Here is a 19,532-nt window from a genome sequence, read left to right as displayed (position 1 = left end):
TTTAATTACACAAAATAAAAGCTTAATTAAATAAAAAAAATTTTTTATGAAATAAAAAAATAAATCCTGGGGACTGAATTCACATCAGAGAGGGGCTTATTATAAATATATTATTAATATTATATCATAAAGATATTAACATACAAAAAAAAAAAAAATGCTTTACTTGGTAGTACCACATTACTCATTGTTCCACAGTATAAATAGGAAACAAGTTATACAACATGGCTATTTAAACAAAACTGAAAAACTTTAAATGACTATAACAACAAAACTAATAACTTCCAGAAATTACTTTTAGCACCATCGTTTTCAGCATAAAAAACTTTTATTAAAAAAAGGGTATCTAGTAAAATAGAAATATACTAATCCGAAATAACATTTTCATGTTTCATTGCTTTTTAAAAAATTTCACAGCTCACTTGTAGGGTATACCCTCCAGATTAAGAACCGCTGCCCTACATAATGAATATATAAGGGCAAGGATAACCAAATTAATAAAGCAACTTTGCTTAAACACATGGTTTGAATATTTACATCTGGCCACCAACAATTTTGCTTGCTCATGTGTTCCACCAACCTACTGTACTAAAACCCCATAAAAGAGGCTTAGGTGTTAAAGCCCTTCTTAACAAAATTAAGACTTACATGGTTTAATATAGTTTAAAATAAGAAATTAATCAACCAAATCAAATCGATTAGAAATGTAAATAATATATTATACATCATGTATACATCTAAATTTTAATAATATTGTAAGTATACTATAAAAATGATACTAAATATAAATCATTTTAATTCAATTAACTACTTTATTAAATTGACAATATGTAGAAAATTATAAAAATTATTTGATTTAAATAGGAATAGGTAAATCTTTAGCAACTAACATTAAGATATTTTCAGTCGTTAGTCTCCAATTGTTGATATTTTTTGAAACAATACACCACATTTCGCCGTGATGAGGTTCTGATGCAATACATCTTTTTTTAATATCTAGCTGTGTTTCATCAGTGCCATGTAATACTTCAAACCTATAAAAATATGCCCAAGCATCTCCAAAATCTGGATCAATTTTTACAGTTCTATTAAACCACTCACGACATTTTTGTAACTTACGTTCACTCCAAAACAATTTAGAGACAGCTAAAAGAACATTAACATCATGTTCACATTTTTTTAAGGCATCTACACTTTTGGTTTTGCGTTGAGGTCTAGCTTCCAAAAATATAGCTTCTGACCATAATATTCCAGCATTTGGACATTCCTGTAAAGCTTTAGCCATCATTGTATTTGCTATATCTCTCATACCTGCACGAAATTCTATACGTATTGCTTCCAACCACAGTTCTGGATTATGTGGATTTTTCAAACGACCTTTTTCTAAGACTGATCTAGCTTTAGTTAACATTTTTCGTTTTTCATCTAATCTAGCTAACCATATCCACAAAGGAATAGAAGTAGGACATTTTTTTAATGCAGAATTATAAGTTTCATGTGCTCTATCTACATCTTCTTGTTGTTCTTCAATCTGTCCTTTCATTAACCACAATTTAGCGTAATCGGGAAATTTTATTATTGCTTCTTCAAGGATTTGTAAAGCTGTATCTAAGTTATTTAAACACCATTCAAGCTTAGCAGATTTCATCATAACTCTTGGAGTTGGTGCTGAAGCTCGAGCTTTAGATAAAAGACGCCTTGCACGATCAAACTCTGAATTTTCAGATTCTAATTTAACAGCAGCAAGCCAAATTTCTTCTGAATTAGGATTTGCTTGAAATGCAAGTGATAAAATGCCACGAGCAGCTGGTACATCACCAGCTAACCATTTTGATTTGGCTCCCATTAGCCACAATACTTCAGATTTCGGACAATGTGCAACAGCTTTTTGTAATAATGTTTCTAAAGATTCTCTCGAACCATGATTTTTTTCAAAGTAAGCAGCTCTTAACCAAATAGACTTTTTACTAGGAAAAGCAGCTAATGAATGAGAGAAAATGGCTCGTGCACACTCATAAGCCGACTGACTAGCACATGAATCAGCATCTTCCATCCAAGTGTGTTTACGGTCTTCATCTTCTATTCCATAACCAATTATAGCTTTAATGAGAGCTTGACATGTTTTTACAGAACCACATTTTTCAGCTTCTATTGCTTCTTTAATCCATTGTTCTCGATTAATTTCAACACCATTTGCACTTAAAGATGAAATAGCTCGGTCAATGATTTTTTCTACCATGTTAATATTACCATTAGCTTCTTCTAATTTAGCAGCAGTAGTCCAAATTTGTCTATCAGTAGGAATATTTTCACGAGCTTTATTCAATACTTTACGTGCATTTTCATATGTTTCTAAACGAGCTAAAGCTAACCAAAGATCAACACTAGTAGGACAACATTCGACAGCACGACTTAATAAGATTCGAGCGTCCTCTGGATCTTCTAATTCAATAGCAGCTTTCCATAATCGCACTGAATTCGGTATATGTTCTAATGCTTTTCGGTAAACTTTTCTTTTACCTTTAGTTTCAGATTCTAAGTCAGCAGCTTTAATCCAAATACGAACTGATGTTGGAATATGTCTAACAGCTTGAGCAATAACAGCTTTAGCAGTTTCTGGTGGTTGTAAACGAGCAGCTTCAAGCCAAAGATCTTCAGATTTAGGATTATCTTCACAACCTTTCATGATAACATTACGAGCAGCTTGAATTTTTCCTGTTACTTCTTCAAGACGAGCAGATGCAATCCAAGCTGGAGGATGATTAGGATTTGTCTCTCGAACAGATTTCAACAATAACCTAGCTTTTTTAATATCATTAATATCACCACCATATGTTGGTATCATACTATGTAAATCAGTCAGATAACCTTTAGGATCAACAACAGTTTGTCCTTCTACAGAGTCTGATACTTGATTAAGTTTTACATTCATTAAAGTATTACGAGCTTGTCCCATTTTTCTTAAATCAAGGTCTCCAGATGGAGTTAACATCCCAGGTGTAACAGTACCATGTGGATATTGACTCATGATACCACTAGCTGAATCAATAGAAGATGTGGTTTCTCCACCAAGACTTCGAGTTAGTACAGTGTCTGGTAGTGGTGTAAATTTCTCAGCCCTAGGATTTCTTTGTTTACGATTCCTAGCATCTCCAACTTCAGGAATATTGCGCCACTCATCTTCACTGACCATTGTTAATCTAAAAAATATTATTATAAATTAAAAATGTAGTATAATATAAAAACAGTATTATTATTATATTATTTAATAAAAAATGTACCCTCTTTTTAAATCACTGAATTGTTGTTGAATTTTAGGTCGCTCTTGACGATATTTTTCCAACTCTTCTTTTAATCGCTTTTCTCTGTATTCTTTGCGCTTTTCATCCATACGTTTATCAATTTCTTCGTAAATCATATCTGCTTCCTCATCGTCTTTATCGTATGGATCCTTGCTAAATAATGAACCACCATAACCACTAAATTCATCATAATTAGAATCATTCAAATCTTCATCATCATCTTCTTCTTCATCTTTTTTTTTTTTTTTAGTGGGTGGTGCATGACGATCGTCAGAAACATCATTTGCATCTCGAGCAGGACCAATATCAGACCTAGTAGTAAAACCTGTGGCACCACGACCAACACCAGCAACATATCCAAGAGGTGCAGGAATTCCAATAAAATGTTTTTTTACTTTACTCACTAATGCAGCTGGCGGTGCAGCCATTATTGTAATTTATTGAATATGTTCACTCTTCAAAACTGATCAAAATTAAAATATTTATAATCATTTAACAATAAAAAAAAAAAAGGAAAAAATTACTAATTAAAATAAAAATAAAAATACTTTAACTTTAATGTCATAAAGGTTTATTTACATACATAACTTATTATTATGAATTATAATCAAAATTCTGATTTCTAGATCGTATTATCAACAAAATCAATACAACAATAACTTGATTATAAACGCCATATATATTTTCTTCCATAGAGCAAATGTTACACCAGGGTTTATAACCTTAAAATTAAAATATTATCTTATTTAACCGTAAATGTTATTAAAAATGTTAGGTTAGTCCTTCAGCTATTAAGCTCAAGTGTTATAGCGGGTTTTTCCTTCTTCAAAAATTCGTTTGTCTGACAATTACGGTTGCTGATCAGCTGTAAAAACTAAAATCAATTCCACTTGTTGGGTCTGTTACATGCCTAATTTATAACTTTTGCATTTTCTGTAGTGATCTATTGCTGCCTGCTAATTTCATAAATTATATACATTTTTAATTTCCACCAACAAATCTTCATAAATCGGTAAGTCACCCATTTATTTTACAAACAAAGAACACTCACTCATAATAAATCAATATAAAATTATGTGACTTAGATAATTATTACTACTTTACATCATACATGTGGTTTTTTTATTTTATTTAATTTTTATTTCGGAGAAAAAATTTATTCTAATAATCTAGTGCAATAAGTTAGTCTACATTTGGCAGTAAATCAACAGTTTTTGTCTTGCTCTAATATAATTAATATCTTAAACTAGTAATTTATATTGTAACATTAAAGATAACAATATATGTACATAATCCAACAATTTTAATTATATATATGTATATAAGCTCGTTGGATTGTGTTTTTTATTGCAAATTATATGGGTAAAAATTAATGTTATTTATTATTATTATTTTGTATGTCAAGTATATGCATAAGAGTAGTTAGATCGATGAAATTTTATTTATAGTTAGCAGTCTGGTGTATACAATCATGGTAAATTAATTATGTGTATATTCTTCATTTATTTACTTGATAGATTGGTAGCAAAGTTGCTCTATCTTATTTCTTCACAATAAAATATATTAATATCAAATAATATACAATTTGGTAATATATTGGACAATAGGTAAGGGTATATCAAATTTGACAATCTATTTGATGATACATACATATATCACATATCGGATCATAACTTAATATTTAAAGTAAAACTTCATTTTTTGATATTTTGTTATAATTATGTTTATTTATTTACTATAAAACAAAGTATTTATGTTTTATATTATTTGCGGTAAAAATATTCTATATTATATTGAATAATTTATGGATTTAAATGTTTTTAAGAAAATACACAAGATAGTTGCTATAAATTCATATCCTAGTGTAAAATGCGAAGAAATAAGTGCATAAACACTTCTAGCTCACAGATATTACATTTTTAATGAAATATCACATATTCATAATACTTATTGAAAAAATAGTATTTTAGAGAATAATTTGAAGTCAAATAATATCTTAACTATAATAAATTATTTATTTAAAACTTTACAAGAATATTGTGTATAAATATAGTGCAAATTTGTTTTTATAAATGTTAATAATTTAAATTTTAATAAAATTTATTAACAATAACACAAAAATCAAAAAATAAAAAATTATATTATCATGATAAGCAGTGATATATTAAAATTGTTACTGGTTATTGTTTCAATTTTAAAATTATGAATTACAATGTTGTCTGTACTTATAACAAAATAATTATTTATTATTAACTAATTTAAAATTTTTGTATTTGATTTACACATTTTACTTAATAAACATTATCATTATTATTAAAGCTTAGAATTTAAATGCACCAAAGAACCTTAAAAAATGTCTAAAATATGCACTTAAAATGCCAAAAATTATAGTATAAAATTAATTTAAGGTTTTTAATTTAATTTTTATATTTATATTAATATTAGGTACTGGATATTTTACATTAGTACATTACATGCATAAAAAAGTGTTTATTTATTAAAAAAAAAATAATAATAATAGTAAAAATATTGATTGATATTTTCTTTACTTGATGCTATTTACCTGAAACATTTAAAATAAATACCTAATAGAATTTATTTTATTAAAATAATAAAACAAACCTAAATATATTTATTTTCCGATACCTTATTAATCTCTACTCCTTAAAATTTGATTAAAAATACTGAAAAATGAACTAAAAAAGGAAAATATAACCTAAAAATGCAAAATAAAAGTTACATAATTCAAATTATGTAGATATTTATATAGCTACGTTTTACAATCACAAAAAAAAAAAAAAATGCACTTTCCTACAAATTCATACCCCTAATTATAATAATATTAGAATTATTACAATATGTATGTATAATCATTCTGATTAAATTATTTATTAATTAAAAATCTACTAAAAAACAAATGATTTTTTTAATTAAATTCTACTTATTATATAATAACCTAACGTTTTAGTGATTAATTATTTTTGAAGAACTAAAAATATCAGATATTCATCATCTGATTGACAACACCTTACATCATTTTATGCATGATTGTTTCATTTTTGTGATTTTATAGTCCATTTAAAAGTCCTAGGTCAAAGGCTAGAATATTTATTTAAGTTTCTTGTTGCTATACAATATTTTATAATTTATTTAGGTAATTTATACTTTATTTTTAATGTGATATAATTAAAACCTCATATTAAAAAAAAAAAAAAAAAAAAAACTGTAAATAATAAAAGTAATATACAATTTTTTTTAATTTTCTTGTGTTTTTTAGAATCTTAAATAACTCTTGAATTATTTCATAATATTACATACCTAAATACAATATAATTAATTACTTTAATGGTTTGAATTATTGTATACTGATGATTGTCTCATTAACTTGGATAAAATTATCCATAAAAAGCTAGTTAAAATGCAAAATAAAACTGCCGTCCATCCCATGTTTACACTCCATCCTAGTGAATATATTCTTGCAGTTAGTAATTGTTCCCAAAAATTTATTGTTTGGCACATGTTTCCTCTAACATAGATCATACCATCTATTAGTGCTAATGATCGATTGCAATTTTTCTGACTGTGAGTTTTTCTTGATTGATGTTTATTATGCATGATTCCTAAAGTGAATAAACCAAAAGTGGCTAATAACAAAAAAAAAAATATATATATTAAATTAGGTTTTTAAGTTATTTCTCTTTCCAAGTTATTATAGTGAAATTAAATGTATGTTATTATGTTATTGATTTCTATTTAAAAAAAATACATTCGATTGTAGGTAGTAAAAATTTTAAAATGTTACCTATAAATTAATTTGATTTTATAATCAAACGTTATTGGATATCATTTTAAATTCTGGGCAAAAATAGGAGGATTGCATGGGTCTTACGATGATGTGTGTGGTTTTTCTTTTATCTATGTACAAAATTTCGATCTGAAGGATTGCATTTTATCTCAGTTACATTCTCTTCACTTTTGTAACTGAACGGGGAAAAGAGCATAAAAGTCGGCAACGCAAGTATGTCTACACGCAACACGTCACTCGCGCTGATCGTGCTCCTTGCACTGTCGCAGCCCGACGCTTCCGTCAACAGCGATAAATTGAACAGTGCGTGATTATATGTTTACATTCTGTTCAAACTTCACACAGAAATTCCTTCACACACTTGTGTGGTAGCAGTTACCACACAAGTGTGTGAAGGAGAACATTGTGTACGCTTAATTTTTGGAATTAATTGTTTATTTTGCATATTTGTTGAGGTCCTTTGGTAGGTATTTGGTTCTTATTTTAAATATATTAGAATGATGGAGATAAAAAATTTAAGTTGAATTAAGAGTGAAAACTTTCACATGCATTAGTAGTAAGACTTCTACTAGAACTAGCACTAACCTAAATATTTTAAGGCAAAGTACTATTTTTCTCTATATAATTTGTCCAAAAATTTGCCGCTTAGGGCATTTGCTCCTTTTGCCCCCCCCCCCCTTTAAATTTGCCACTGGGTTGAATCCAGTCTTATTTTGCTAATTTAAATATATTATACTTTACACCAGTGATGTCCAAACTACGGCCCGCAGGCCAACTCCAGCCCGTCATCATTTAATATCTGGCCCGCGAAAGTCTTCTATATTACAGCACTTATTTGTATAACTGTAATATTTTGCATTTACGTAAAAAAAAAATTGAAAATGCATTTTTTTATGGCCCATGGTAAAAAAAGTTTGGCCATCACTGCTTTACACGAATAGTTTTTTTTCTTTGGTCTTCTACATTGATACGTCTGGACGATATAAAATAAAAAATAAAAACTGACATGTAATCTAATAATATTACAAAAACTAGGTAGGCGTAGGTACACGTTCATGTAAACACAAACAAGAGTTGCGTCATTGCCGCATTTTCATATACGTGCGTATGATACGCGTCCATGTGAAACGGGCCGTAAGTACAAAACCCACTATTATATTTGATTACATTCATAGACCTACTAAATAATTTGTTATAGAATGGTTGAAATTTTGTATTTAGTTAAGAGTACATTTTCTGAATAGAAACTACTTAATAAATAGTTATAATTATTACATCTATGTATTATATGTTACTAAAGTTACCTGCTAATAAATACATTACAGCCGTAATTAATATAGCACTAATTTGATGTCGACAAATAGAATAAACTCCAATCAAAGACGCGGTAATAACAATTATAATGCTAACTAATGCACATGATATTGACACATTTTGCATTCCTTAAACAAATAAGTACATAATAATTTTATTAAAATGTATATAATTATTATTCAGTTTTTTAGTAATTTAACATATAATTTTATATATATTATAAGTTATATTTTTCATATCTTCTGATGGTAAAAGTTCCATTATAAATCATAGACCTGTATCCAAAATCAATGTTCTTCTTAAACTTATGAAAAAAACATTATTGTGAAAGTTTTTTCTAATATTAAATTCTATTATCCACCCTAATCAACATGGATTTCGTTGTTTAAAATCTATAATAACATATTTATTAGTATATTGTAACGCTACGGAATGATATCATGTGATATTTGTATATTTTTTTTGTATTATGATTTATTTTCGGTAAATGTTATATTATGGTTTGTGTTGCTTCCCTAGTGACGACTCGTTATCGTTCCAATTAAAACTAAAATTATAGTAAATTAACGAAAAATCGAGCGTGACCGACGAGGAGGACACTGCGGGTTTGTTGGTGTGTGGCTATGTGCGGGATAGCATCTTATTTTTCTCGAGAGAATATATTTTTTTAAAAATGTAAATGTGAATTAAATGGCGTCGGCCGAGTCGGGCCTCAAGTTTTCTTTGACCTTAAGGGGCTTGTAACGTGTTTTGCTATTTAGATGTGCGAGTCCGAACTTATTAGTACTATTTCTAATACTGTTCTTTTCTATACAAAATCCTATTGTAGTCCGGCCTGATGGTCTCGCCCTGTAGGTTGGTGACCCTCCGGAAAATGGGATGTCATATAAGGTTTTGACGATTTGGGACCTTACAATATTATAAAGACCTTGTAGAAATAATAAAAAATTGCAGCCCGGTCAATGCGATGTATACCGATAAAAAAAAAATAAAAAAAGCATTTGATCAGTAGATTTTGGCTTATTGGTCTATAAAATAAAATTGTCAGGAATTTTTGATCTTATTTTGTTCTGATTTAAATTATATCTATCTGGTAAAATTAAACTGATTAAATCAAAAATTATTTTTCATACCCCATTAAATCACAAAAGGTGTTACACAGTGTCACCAATAAAAGATTTAGGTGCTATTTTATTTAAAGACCATTTTGATCTAATTTATAAAAAAAAAGCAAGAAAAATGTTGGATTTTTTAAAACGGAATTGTTAAGATTTTTCGAGTCCATTATACTTGAAAGTTTTATACTGCTTTTTAGTTCGTTTTATATTAGAATATATTAGCATTATCTAGAACATTTTTTTTTATTCATATAATTCTTAATATTAATGTAGATTGCCCTAATATAGGATCTGAGATACATTTTAATGTTCCTTCTTATTTTTTTTAGAAATAAACTAACTTTCATAATAAACCACCAACATCAAAATTATAAAATAACAAAATAAAACATACATAATCTTTATAAATTACAAATAATAATGTCAATTTACTGGAATAAATAAAAATAATTATAAACTATTTTAATTTTAATTATTTTATTCAATTCGGATTTTAAAAGTGAATACCGGAAATAAATTAAACCGGACTACTGTAATAATTCTAAATGAATATAGTCAATAACCTATTCAATATAATATTCAGTAATGTATTATGAGTAGAGCCCGGATTTATATGCATTTGCATGTTTGTACTATGTGTACCTATGCACATTTTATGGAGGTTTAAAATGTTCACGATTTATATCACACTGAATTTAAACACCAAATTTTATATTGTATATTTTGCATATTTCGAGAGTTATTGCATATTTAATAGGTTTTTAATAAATTAACTATTTTAATCTACAGTAAATTTTGTAATTTCCTCGAATAGAGTACGAATGATAGGTATTAAGTTTTAAAAAAATTATTTTAAATGATTTTTATTTTTTTTTAAGTTTTCTATTAGTTTTTTGAGAGTAAATAATTTCAAATTATCTAAAATATTATTTTTAGTTTTTTTTTTAATTGTATTCTCGTTTTTAAATTTCCTAAAAGATTAAGATTGATTTAAATAATTTGAAATATAAAGCATTGGATATTATCATTTTTTTTTTTGTTTTTGATAAAATATTTAGAATTTTATTTGGTATAAAAGTGTGGTTTATAAAAAAAAACATTTTATAAAGTGTAACATAATGCATATAATTGCATATTTAGCCACTTTTTCTTTACATATTTACATCATATTTGACACTTTTTAAATGCATATAAATCCTATCTCTAATTATGAGTATTACATATATATATTATATAAAATACGTGATTAGATTTTAAAGTAGAAAAATAAGGTTCTGCCATGCAACCATTTATATTTTTTAGCATTTTTGCTTGAGTAATAACAGTCGTGAAATTATAAGAATGATGTTAGTCTATTAACATGCATTTATAATCAAATCATTATATATATATATATATACAAGCCTGAAATTAATAATTGCGTGACTATTTACCATACCTATTTTTATTTATTTAACGATTTTAGTATAGAACAAAAGAATTTTCAAACCTTATTTTTATATTGTAACTTACTATGATGCCAATCTGGTTTAAAATACTCCCCTTCTGGAGGTTCTCCTTCGGCTAAATAATTTACACATTTGGGTACCACCCATCCTGTTTTTTGATCTGTTTCTTGGTACAGTTGAAGTAACTGGTTGTCTACAAATATTAAAATTCACTTGACTTAAAATAAATATTTGTAAAAAAAAAAAATGTATGGTTTATAAATTTTTTGGATAATAGTTATTTGGCTTGCTTGTAACTTGGGATATTTTTTACCAGTACTGTCTCCAAATATATTTGTAGAAAACATTTTGTTTTTGTCTTACGTGACCTTTTGTTTGCACAATAACTGATGGTAAAAATCCTGTATTATAAAGTCACCTATTTATATTAGAAAACCATTTACAAAAGTTTGATGAAAATCAAATGATTTAAAACCAGCCATTTGTTATACTACTCGAATAAAACTTATACATTTTTTGAAATCCGAACATGGTTTTCAGTGCAAATTTTAATTGATTAAATTATGATTTAATGATGTATTTGTTTTGTGTTTTAAAAGTAATGATCCTCAAGTATAAACATAATTTATTTACAATTCATCAAGAAAATAAAAGATTTTAAGATATTAGTTTGACCAGTGGCGTACATACGGGGAGGGTTTCCGGGTTCAAACCCCCCCCCCAGGGCAAAAAAAAAAAGAAAAAGAAAATTGTTTTATTATTGATGACGTGTAATATATTCGTAGTTTCATTATTACGCTTTGAACTTAAAATATACAACTATACAAATATTATGATAATTAAATAATTATATTGATAGGTGTTTGAAAAGTTTTATTAACTATGCTGTTTTTATTTTCCAATAGCTATTAATTTACTGTAATGTAAAAGTAAATTGTAAATTGGTAAAATAGTTGTATAAAATAATAATTGTTTATAGCAGTTTTTATCGTATTTATCTGTACAACGAAAAAAAAAGATAATGATTATTTTATTAGGGTTTGTTAAACCCTCCCCAGAGCAAGATCGAATGTACGCCACTGAGTTTGACTAACTTTTACTTAGTATTATATTAATAAAAACTTTATTCACTAACTATTAAATATTAATTGTTTTATTTTATGTTAGGTTAATATTCAGGCTCGTTTTTTTAAGTCTGTGTGAACATTTTTTTATAATCAAAATAGTTTAAATTCCCACACAGAGAGTACTTTATTATAATTTCAATAAAATAAAATATTTATCAGTAATACTCAATAATAACTGATTCAGTGATTTATATAATTGCATATTAATACCATTTATTATTCATACAGTGTATGGATATGTGTATGTATATATTAAACATTTTAAAATATTTCAACAGTTATAGGGACTTTTGAATTAAATAAGGTGTTGAGTGGTATAAATTATAAAATATAAATTAATAGAACTTATAGACAGAGTTGAGCATTAGTCGAATAAAATATTATTCAATTGATTATTTGAATAAAAAATTATTCTTCTTTGATTTATTCTTGATTTTATTATTGATTTTTATTTTTATTCATTATTTTAATTTGTATTATTATTCATTATTCATTATTCCCTATAATCATATAAATAATATATTTAAATCCTAAATAACGATGTATATAATAATAGACTTATTATTTTGACTTAAATAATATAATATATATAAATATAAAAATGTTATTATTCTTGATACACATACGTTATTATAGTTTACTATAACAATAATTGTTATAATTATTATTAAAGTGTTAAATGATATGAAAAGTACCAGTGCATTTTTTAACTAGTTAACTAGGTGACACAAATGTCGCCCAATGATTATACTTCGTCGACAATATTTTGAAAGATTGGTCGAAATAATGCGAAACTAACGTGTAATACTATAATCTTACTATGGTATTACATTGACTATTTTGAGAAATACATTTTTTGTCGCCCAGTGAAAATTCCTTATAAAATGCACTGAAAAGTAAGTAAAATTTTGTTTGGTAATTTACTGATATATCTACAAAGATTAATGTAAAAACGCCAATATTCTATAATAGTTTTCTGCTAATAACCTGTTTAGTTATCAAAATTTAGATCTTGATAGCGCACAATTCATGCCCTTATGATTACGTTTAGTTTAATACATAAGTTAAAAAAAAAAATTAATATCATTCATGATTTTAAGGAATAAATTTATTCTGAATAATTGTTTTATTCATGAATAAAACTATCCAAAATAATTTTATTCCTTATTCAGTACACCACAATTATTGAGAATAAAAAAATATTCTTTATTCATAAATAAATTAGTTGTTCATGCTTTTATTTATTATTCTTTATTTTGATTTGTTTTTGCTCAACTCTGCTTATAGATCACTAAAGTGGTTTTTAATATAGCATATGAATTAATAGTGGAAATATCCAGATTAAATTGTTATGTGCATCTGACAAAATCTACTTATTTTATTATTTACGCATACTCGATTTGGTTTCGGTTTAACAAAAACAGAATAATTGGCTAACTAACTGAGACGCTGAGAAACCTTGTTAGAAAATAATAAAAAGGTTTTCACAAATCCATTAGGTAACGCTGTTGGGTCCTGTTTCTTTTTCAATGTGCATACGTGTGTAACATTCTAGGTGAAATAACTATAGTAGTACCTGATAGAGATATACATAAAGTCCAGATTCCACCATACATCGGAGCTAATATTACTGTAGCTGTTTCTCCTGCTTTATACAATAATGAATGCATATACAAATTTGTGTGATGATATTGATTAGATGTAGCTAAAACAAGCGTGGAATCGTCGTTATTTTGTGGCAGTGATTTTGCTGCATTAATTGTTATTTTGAGTGTAGTTCCATTAACTAACCATTCGGTTTTTATATTATTTAACCATTTTGAAGATTTATTTAATGTTTTCAAAACCGAAATTACCTAAAAAATAATAAATATTATCTAAGAATATTAAATGTTGAACTAACTTACTTCTTGAAAATCCCACTCCATATTTTCCCAATGATCAGTCCAAACCGACGTACATAACATAAGTGTTGTACACGATGTAAGTATTAAGGTGATGGTAAGGATAAAAGATAACGGTTGTATAGATGAACAGCTCTGGGGTTCTGTTGGCCAATAATGAACAGTCACCGTATCCATTTTAATATTTTTAATTATACTAAGTATGTCACTGTATAAATATATAAAATGTTTAAATAATAAAATTATTGATATTAAACAAAATAAATTTATATTTTAAAAATAAAAAAATTGAATGTCAATTTTATAGAAGTACATAAATAATAATTCCCATCGTAATCTAATTATTATATTAAAACAGATTTTGCTGAAATTAGGCTATAATTCTTATATTTATTAGATTATTTATTTCTCCAAACTAAAACCAAACTCATAAAAGTATATGTTACAATTAATTATTTGAAGAAAATTACAGTACTTATATATTTAGTAGATTAGATATCCGGTTTAAACTGAATTAGTTAACCTTTTTTATTAGTGATGAGTCGAACCGAACTATTTATTATTTAGATATGTTCGAAATGTTCACTTGAAATTATTCGTAATCGAACAATCTAAAATTAATTTTTTATAGTTTATAGTGAGTATCATAGTAATATCAACTATTTTTTTTTTTATATATTATTACAATTAGGTAATATTATCACAAATTATGATGTGTGATATAATATGATCAAAACTACAAATCTATTTTTGGAAAAGTGAAAAGGAAAAATATATATGTTGTTTATACTCTATATTTTTAAAAATTTGATCAAAAATAATAGTATTGGATGTTAATTAATATTTATTATAATTTATTATATATTTTTAGATGTATTGAATTTTGTACAATGTAAGTAAAATTTTCATAATTTCAATATATTTATAAAAGGAAAAAATGACGAGTTCAAAATATCGATAAGAAAATTTAATAATTCGATTCAACACCGAAAAATCAGGTTCGAACCATAACTGCTTTTTTTTATAGAAGTTTTAGATAAATAAAAAATTTAATAGTTTCTGTTATGAGTAAAGAAAGCGAATTCAATCGCGTTAATATATCCTTTAAAATGAAAGTTTTCAAATGAAAACGAAATTACGAAATAACAATGTTAAAATTCTGGTTTATTAATTAATTTAATTTTGTAAAATATCTTATTATTTACATTATACATTGTATAATAAATAATATTTATAGTATTGTGTTTTCTCAGCCTTTGTGAATCGATTAGTATAGATACAAAATGAGAAAAAAAGTTTTGCTTTAATAGTTCAGGTTTCATTAAAATTTATTTGAACAAGATGTATTTTATATTTTCATACTTAATTAAATAAATTATATTTTAGTAATAAAATAAGCATTTTATACGTATTAATTCATTGGATTCTAATATGCCTGGTGACTGAGTATTGAGTAAAAGGACTTTTCGTCCCCATCTTTTATTAGGCCCCTGGAATTTTAAATCACTAAATTTAAATTGATTTTTTTTTTTTAATTTAAAATTTAAATTATTTTTAAAACGCTTAATTGCACAAAAAAATTTAAATCCACAATAGCCATATATTGCATAAACCGTACTCACCACAATCGACGAACGGTTACAAGCACCAATAAAAAAAAATTATAATAATAATTTAGGTACCTACAATTGTATTGAGTAAACATAAATTATAAATATTATATCATTATTTATTCCTGTCACATTTGTTCAAATATTATAATTTGTATTACATTAAAATCACTATTATTTTTCAAAAATATAATGATCAGTCAAAATCACATTTACAATACAAATACATTTACACTATTATTTATATTAGGTCACTTATTTTTTACAATAAATATAAAATATCATTATCATTATTACATTTAAATTAGTAATAACCTAACCCAACCGAGGGTCAAATGTCCTAACTTATTAATAGACGGGGGCAAAACGTCCGCGATTCTGAGTATTGATGAAGTATCTTTTTTAAATCCTTGCTAATAAATATACTCAACAAAAATAATTTGTTACAAAATATTAAAAATCATTTACATTTTCATTTATTTGAACTTATTTAAGTTTAAATTATAATTACAACGTTTTAAATAATATTTTTCATTGTAAAGTTTTTTTTAATATTGTTTAGTATTAATTAATGAAAATATGTATTTATTAGAAATTAACTTACCAATAATGATACAGTTTTATTAGTATGCCTATATATATATATCATTAATAATATAATTTCATCAGCAAATTTAAAGTTGGCTCCTAACGAGCATTATTAACTATGAAACCACACGTTACTAAGCAATAACTAGGTGCCGAGTAGACTATGAGGCTCCAGTGCATATAAAAGCATGTTTACCCCGATCTATAATATCTGGAACTGGGGTGTTAAGAGCGCCAAACTCGAATAAACATTCTCAAGAATAAGGATTGCCAACATAAAAAATATTATTATAATACATTTTTATTTTGTATTTTAAAATTTTTTCGCATACTAAATTTTAATTTTGATTGTTTTATTCTTAATTTGACGTCAAATATGGCTCAAAATTGTGTGCAGTATCAAATTTTAAAGTGTACTGCGATTATTTTCGGCTTTTATATATACTTATAAGATTATTATTGATTGTTCAAAATTAGCGTGCATTAATTTAAAACCCTTAACACTAGTACTTAGAATTTATATAGAAAAATCAATTTATATTATATTTTATATATAATTTATATAATTATGGTTTAACATAATAATAAATTTGACTCAACTTTCCTAGACTAGAAGGTTTTCTCAGATAGTGTTATATGTTAACTAATTAATAATAAATACCAAAAACAATTATGCAACGAAATCATAAGTGTACTTACTATTAGGTTCGTTATTTTAAAATATTTTGATTTGTCATAGCGAAGTACTCGAATTTTTGGCACTAACGATAACCATTTACTATTTATATTTTATTCTTTAAAAGTCGATTGTGAATTATACCATGAAGAAATCAGTTTTTATTTCGTAGTAATTTTAATAATTTATTAAGATAACTTTTTTTTTCATAGGTTAAAATGCCTTCTGAAGTAGTACAAAAAGATAACGAAATCAAAGTAGATGCCAAAGAAATAATTGAAGCATTCGATGTAAAATCCAAAACTGAAGAAAATGGTTCCCAAGGAAATAAAGAACAGAGTAATGATATTTTAGAAGAATCTAAGGTCGTTGATGGATTGTCTGAAAGTGAAAATAAAGAAAATGAGGAGCCTAGTGATGAAGACATTGAGTTGCATAAAAAGCGTGCTGAAGAACTTTTAATTGATGGTAAACGTCATTTAATAATTAAAGACTTCCAAGCTGCTGCCGATGTTTTAAGTGAAGCATGCAACCTTTTTGGTATTGTATACGGTGAAATGGCCGAAGAATGTGCAGAAGCTTATTTCAATTATGGATGTGCCCTTCTTGAACTCGGTAAGGATCAAATAAGTCCTGTCGGACTTGAAGAAAAAGATGAGGAAGAAAATGAAGATGTTTCTGTTCAAGAACAAAGTTTAACTGAAGCAGATAAACATGATGTAAATAATGAAGAGACAAACTGTTCTTCATCTAATAATATAGATGAAGTAAAAGACAAGTCGACAAAAGAAGAAATTTGTGCTGTTAAGAAAAATAAATTTGATATGTGCAAAACAGTGGAAGAAGAAACGTCTGTTGATAAACAAGAAAAATCTGATGAAGTTGAAGAACAATTAACTGATAAAGAAGAGTCTGATGGTGAAGGAGTTAAACCAGATGAAGAAGATATTGAAGAAGATGATGTAAATGATTTACAGCTTGCTTGGGAAATGCTTGACTTAGCTAAAGTAATTTATAAAAATAAAGATACCGAAGAAGCAAAACTAAAACTCGCTGAAGTATTAATGAAATGTGGAGAAGTTAGTATTGAAGATGAAAAATTTGAAACTGCTATTCAAGACATGACAGAATCCTTAGAAATTCGAAGGTAAATTTGGTTTTTTAAATTTTTATTAATTATTTTAATTATATAACTTTAATTTTTAGATTATTGTTGCCAGAGGATAGTCGTATCTTAGCTGAAACTTTGTTTCAATTGGGTATTGCACAAGAATTAGGTGGAAGTGGTGAACGAGCGATTGAGTTGTTAATGGAAGCTGCAGCTGTTTTGGACCTAAGAATTAAAAATTTAGAAAAATTGACCGATAACAATGATGTAAAGGAAGAAGTGGCTGAAGTAAAATCCATTATTCCTGAAATCCAGGACAGAATAGTTGATATCAGAGAACGTAAAAAAGCTGCAGTGAGCGCATTATTGGCAGCTGTAGGTGCTGCTAGTGCATCAAATTCAAATGGTGAATCATCAACTACCAAAAAAGTATCCAACATCAATCATTTGGTACGCAAACGACCAAAACAAGAAGAAACCGATTCAAAAACTCCAATAAAAATTCCAAAACTTGAAGATTCTTTATCTACAAATCAATAACTAATGTAAAATACATTTGATTAATTGTATTTATTTATTCCTCTGGTATAAGAAGTTAGACATTTTTTTCATTTTTTAACATTAAAATCATATAATTATTTAAGTGAATTATTTTTCTATTTAAGTTTTTTTTTTTTTTAAATTTAAATTACACAAAAATAAAAATAAAGACTGTTGTATATCATACATTTATTATTTTTATTAGAAATATAAAGAAAATTATGACATAACTGTATGGATTTTACATACATCTTCAAATGGTAAACGACTTATAATTTTACCAGTGGCTGGTCCACTTTTAAGTTTGACATCAACACAAAAATTATCTTGATCTAATTTTGTCAACTCTGCTTCACGTCCTACATACATACCATTTACTATTATTACTCGACCACCGATATTTGGTATAACAGTTTCTAAATGATTTTGATCTAATTTTAATTTAACTTTGGGATCAAATAATTTAATCATACAACCATATTTATCCATTACTTTAATAACTACACCTTTTTTGCCAAAATACTCTAGACCTAAGGTTTTTGTAGTCACTTTCACTATAATATTTTCTAATAACCAATGATCTTTTCTCATATAATTTTTTTTTCTAGTCTCTTCATGAATAATTTCTTCAAGAGCAGAAAGTTTTCGTTTGTCAGATTTTCGACTACTAGATTTTGATATCGTAGACATACGTTCAGAACCAGCTGTACTCAATAAATTTTTAAGGGGTGCCACTGTTGGTTTTTTAAAAATATCCATTTTTAAATTTAGAGACAATTTACTATCTTCTTCCCTAACAAGTTCTCTATGATTGTTATTTTCGGTTGATTTTTCAGCAGATTCTTTTTTTTGACCTTCTAAAATTTGTCGTTGCAAAAACTCCATTTCACGTTCCTTGTCATCTTTTTCTGCTTTTTCTTTTTTCCTCATTTTTTCTTCTAGTTCAATTGTAGCCGGATCACGATCAATGTATGTAATGAACCAGCCTTCAT

The 19,532-nt window shown here is 26.5% G+C and overlaps 3 protein-coding genes and 1 pseudogene across 5 annotated transcripts; 1 reads left to right on the top strand and 3 right to left on the bottom strand.

The window, feature by feature from the left end:
• Positions 1-811: 811 nt before the first annotated feature.
• On the bottom strand, positions 812-3,805 carry LOC112693435 (pre-mRNA-processing factor 6). Its single transcript, XM_025568501.1, has 2 exons — positions 3,282-3,805; positions 812-3,200 (listed from the first exon to the last, which is right to left on the bottom strand). Exons 1-2 carry the CDS (start codon positions 3,728-3,730, stop codon positions 857-859), a joined length of 2,793 nt encoding a protein of 930 aa, XP_025424286.1. The 5' UTR covers positions 3,731-3,805; the 3' UTR covers positions 812-856.
• A 263-nt stretch (positions 3,806-4,068) lies between these two features.
• On the top strand, positions 4,069-18,614 carry LOC112693432 (protein HGV2-like). The gene is made up of 3 exons (XM_025568497.1): positions 4,069-4,314; positions 17,105-18,039; positions 18,099-18,614. Exons 2-3 carry the CDS (start codon positions 17,111-17,113, stop codon positions 18,538-18,540), a joined length of 1,371 nt encoding a protein of 456 aa, XP_025424282.1. The 5' UTR covers positions 4,069-4,314; positions 17,105-17,110; the 3' UTR covers positions 18,541-18,614.
• LOC112693433 lies at positions 6,572-17,089 on the bottom strand. Of its 3 annotated transcripts, none has more exons than XM_025568498.1 (6): positions 16,233-17,089; positions 14,022-14,226; positions 13,691-13,970; positions 11,052-11,180; positions 8,412-8,549; positions 6,572-6,946 (listed from the first exon to the last, which is right to left on the bottom strand). In XM_025568498.1, the coding sequence occupies exons 2-6, from the start codon at positions 14,193-14,195 to the stop codon at positions 6,645-6,647; spliced, it is 1,023 nt and encodes a 340-aa protein (XP_025424283.1). In that variant the 5' UTR covers positions 14,196-14,226; positions 16,233-17,089; the 3' UTR covers positions 6,572-6,644. The 3 variants fall into 3 exon arrangements, with proteins under 3 accessions (XP_025424283.1, XP_025424285.1, XP_025424284.1); XM_025568500.1 differs by lacking the exon at positions 16,233-17,089 and adding an exon at positions 15,641-15,659; XM_025568499.1 differs by lacking the exon at positions 16,233-17,089 and adding an exon at positions 15,427-15,578.
• Positions 18,615-18,712: 98 nt separating the features above from the next.
• The window catches only part of LOC112693465, an 18,674-nt pseudogene continuing 17,854 nt past the window's right edge, over positions 18,713-19,532 (bottom strand).

The sequence above is a fragment of the Sipha flava genome, unplaced genomic scaffold (genome assembly GCF_003268045.1).
Source record: "Sipha flava isolate LNK unplaced genomic scaffold, YSA_version1 87_pilon_pilon, whole genome shotgun sequence".
Classification (NCBI taxonomy): Eukaryota; Metazoa; Arthropoda; class Insecta; order Hemiptera; family Aphididae; genus Sipha; species Sipha flava.
The sequence above is the reverse complement of the archived record's forward strand: the minus strand, read 5'-3'. Positions and strand labels throughout refer to the sequence as shown.

Coding starts and splice junctions, on each gene's coding strand:
- LOC112693435 (XM_025568501.1), bottom strand. CDS start 3,730: ATGGCTGCACCGCCAGCTGCATTAGTGAGTAAAGTAAAAAAACATTTT. Junction 3,201..3,281: donor TTCAGTGATTTAAAAAGAGG/GTACATTTTTTA, acceptor AATATTTTTTAG/ATTAACAATGGTCAGTGAAG.
- LOC112693433 (XM_025568498.1), bottom strand. CDS start 14,195: ATGGATACGGTGACTGTTCATTATTGGCCAACAGAACCCCAGAGCTGT. Junction 13,971..14,021: donor TGGAGTGGGATTTTCAAGAA/GTAAGTTAGTTC, acceptor ATTATTTTTTAG/GTAATTTCGGTTTTGAAAAC. Junction 6,947..8,411: donor TGTAATGTATTTATTAGCAG/GTAACTTTAGTA, acceptor TTTTGTTATTAG/CCACTTTTGGTTTATTCACT.
- LOC112693432 (XM_025568497.1), top strand. CDS start 17,111: ATGCCTTCTGAAGTAGTACAAAAAGATAACGAAATCAAAGTAGATGCC. Junction 18,040..18,098: donor GAATCCTTAGAAATTCGAAG/GTAAATTTGGTT, acceptor TTTAATTTTTAG/ATTATTGTTGCCAGAGGATA.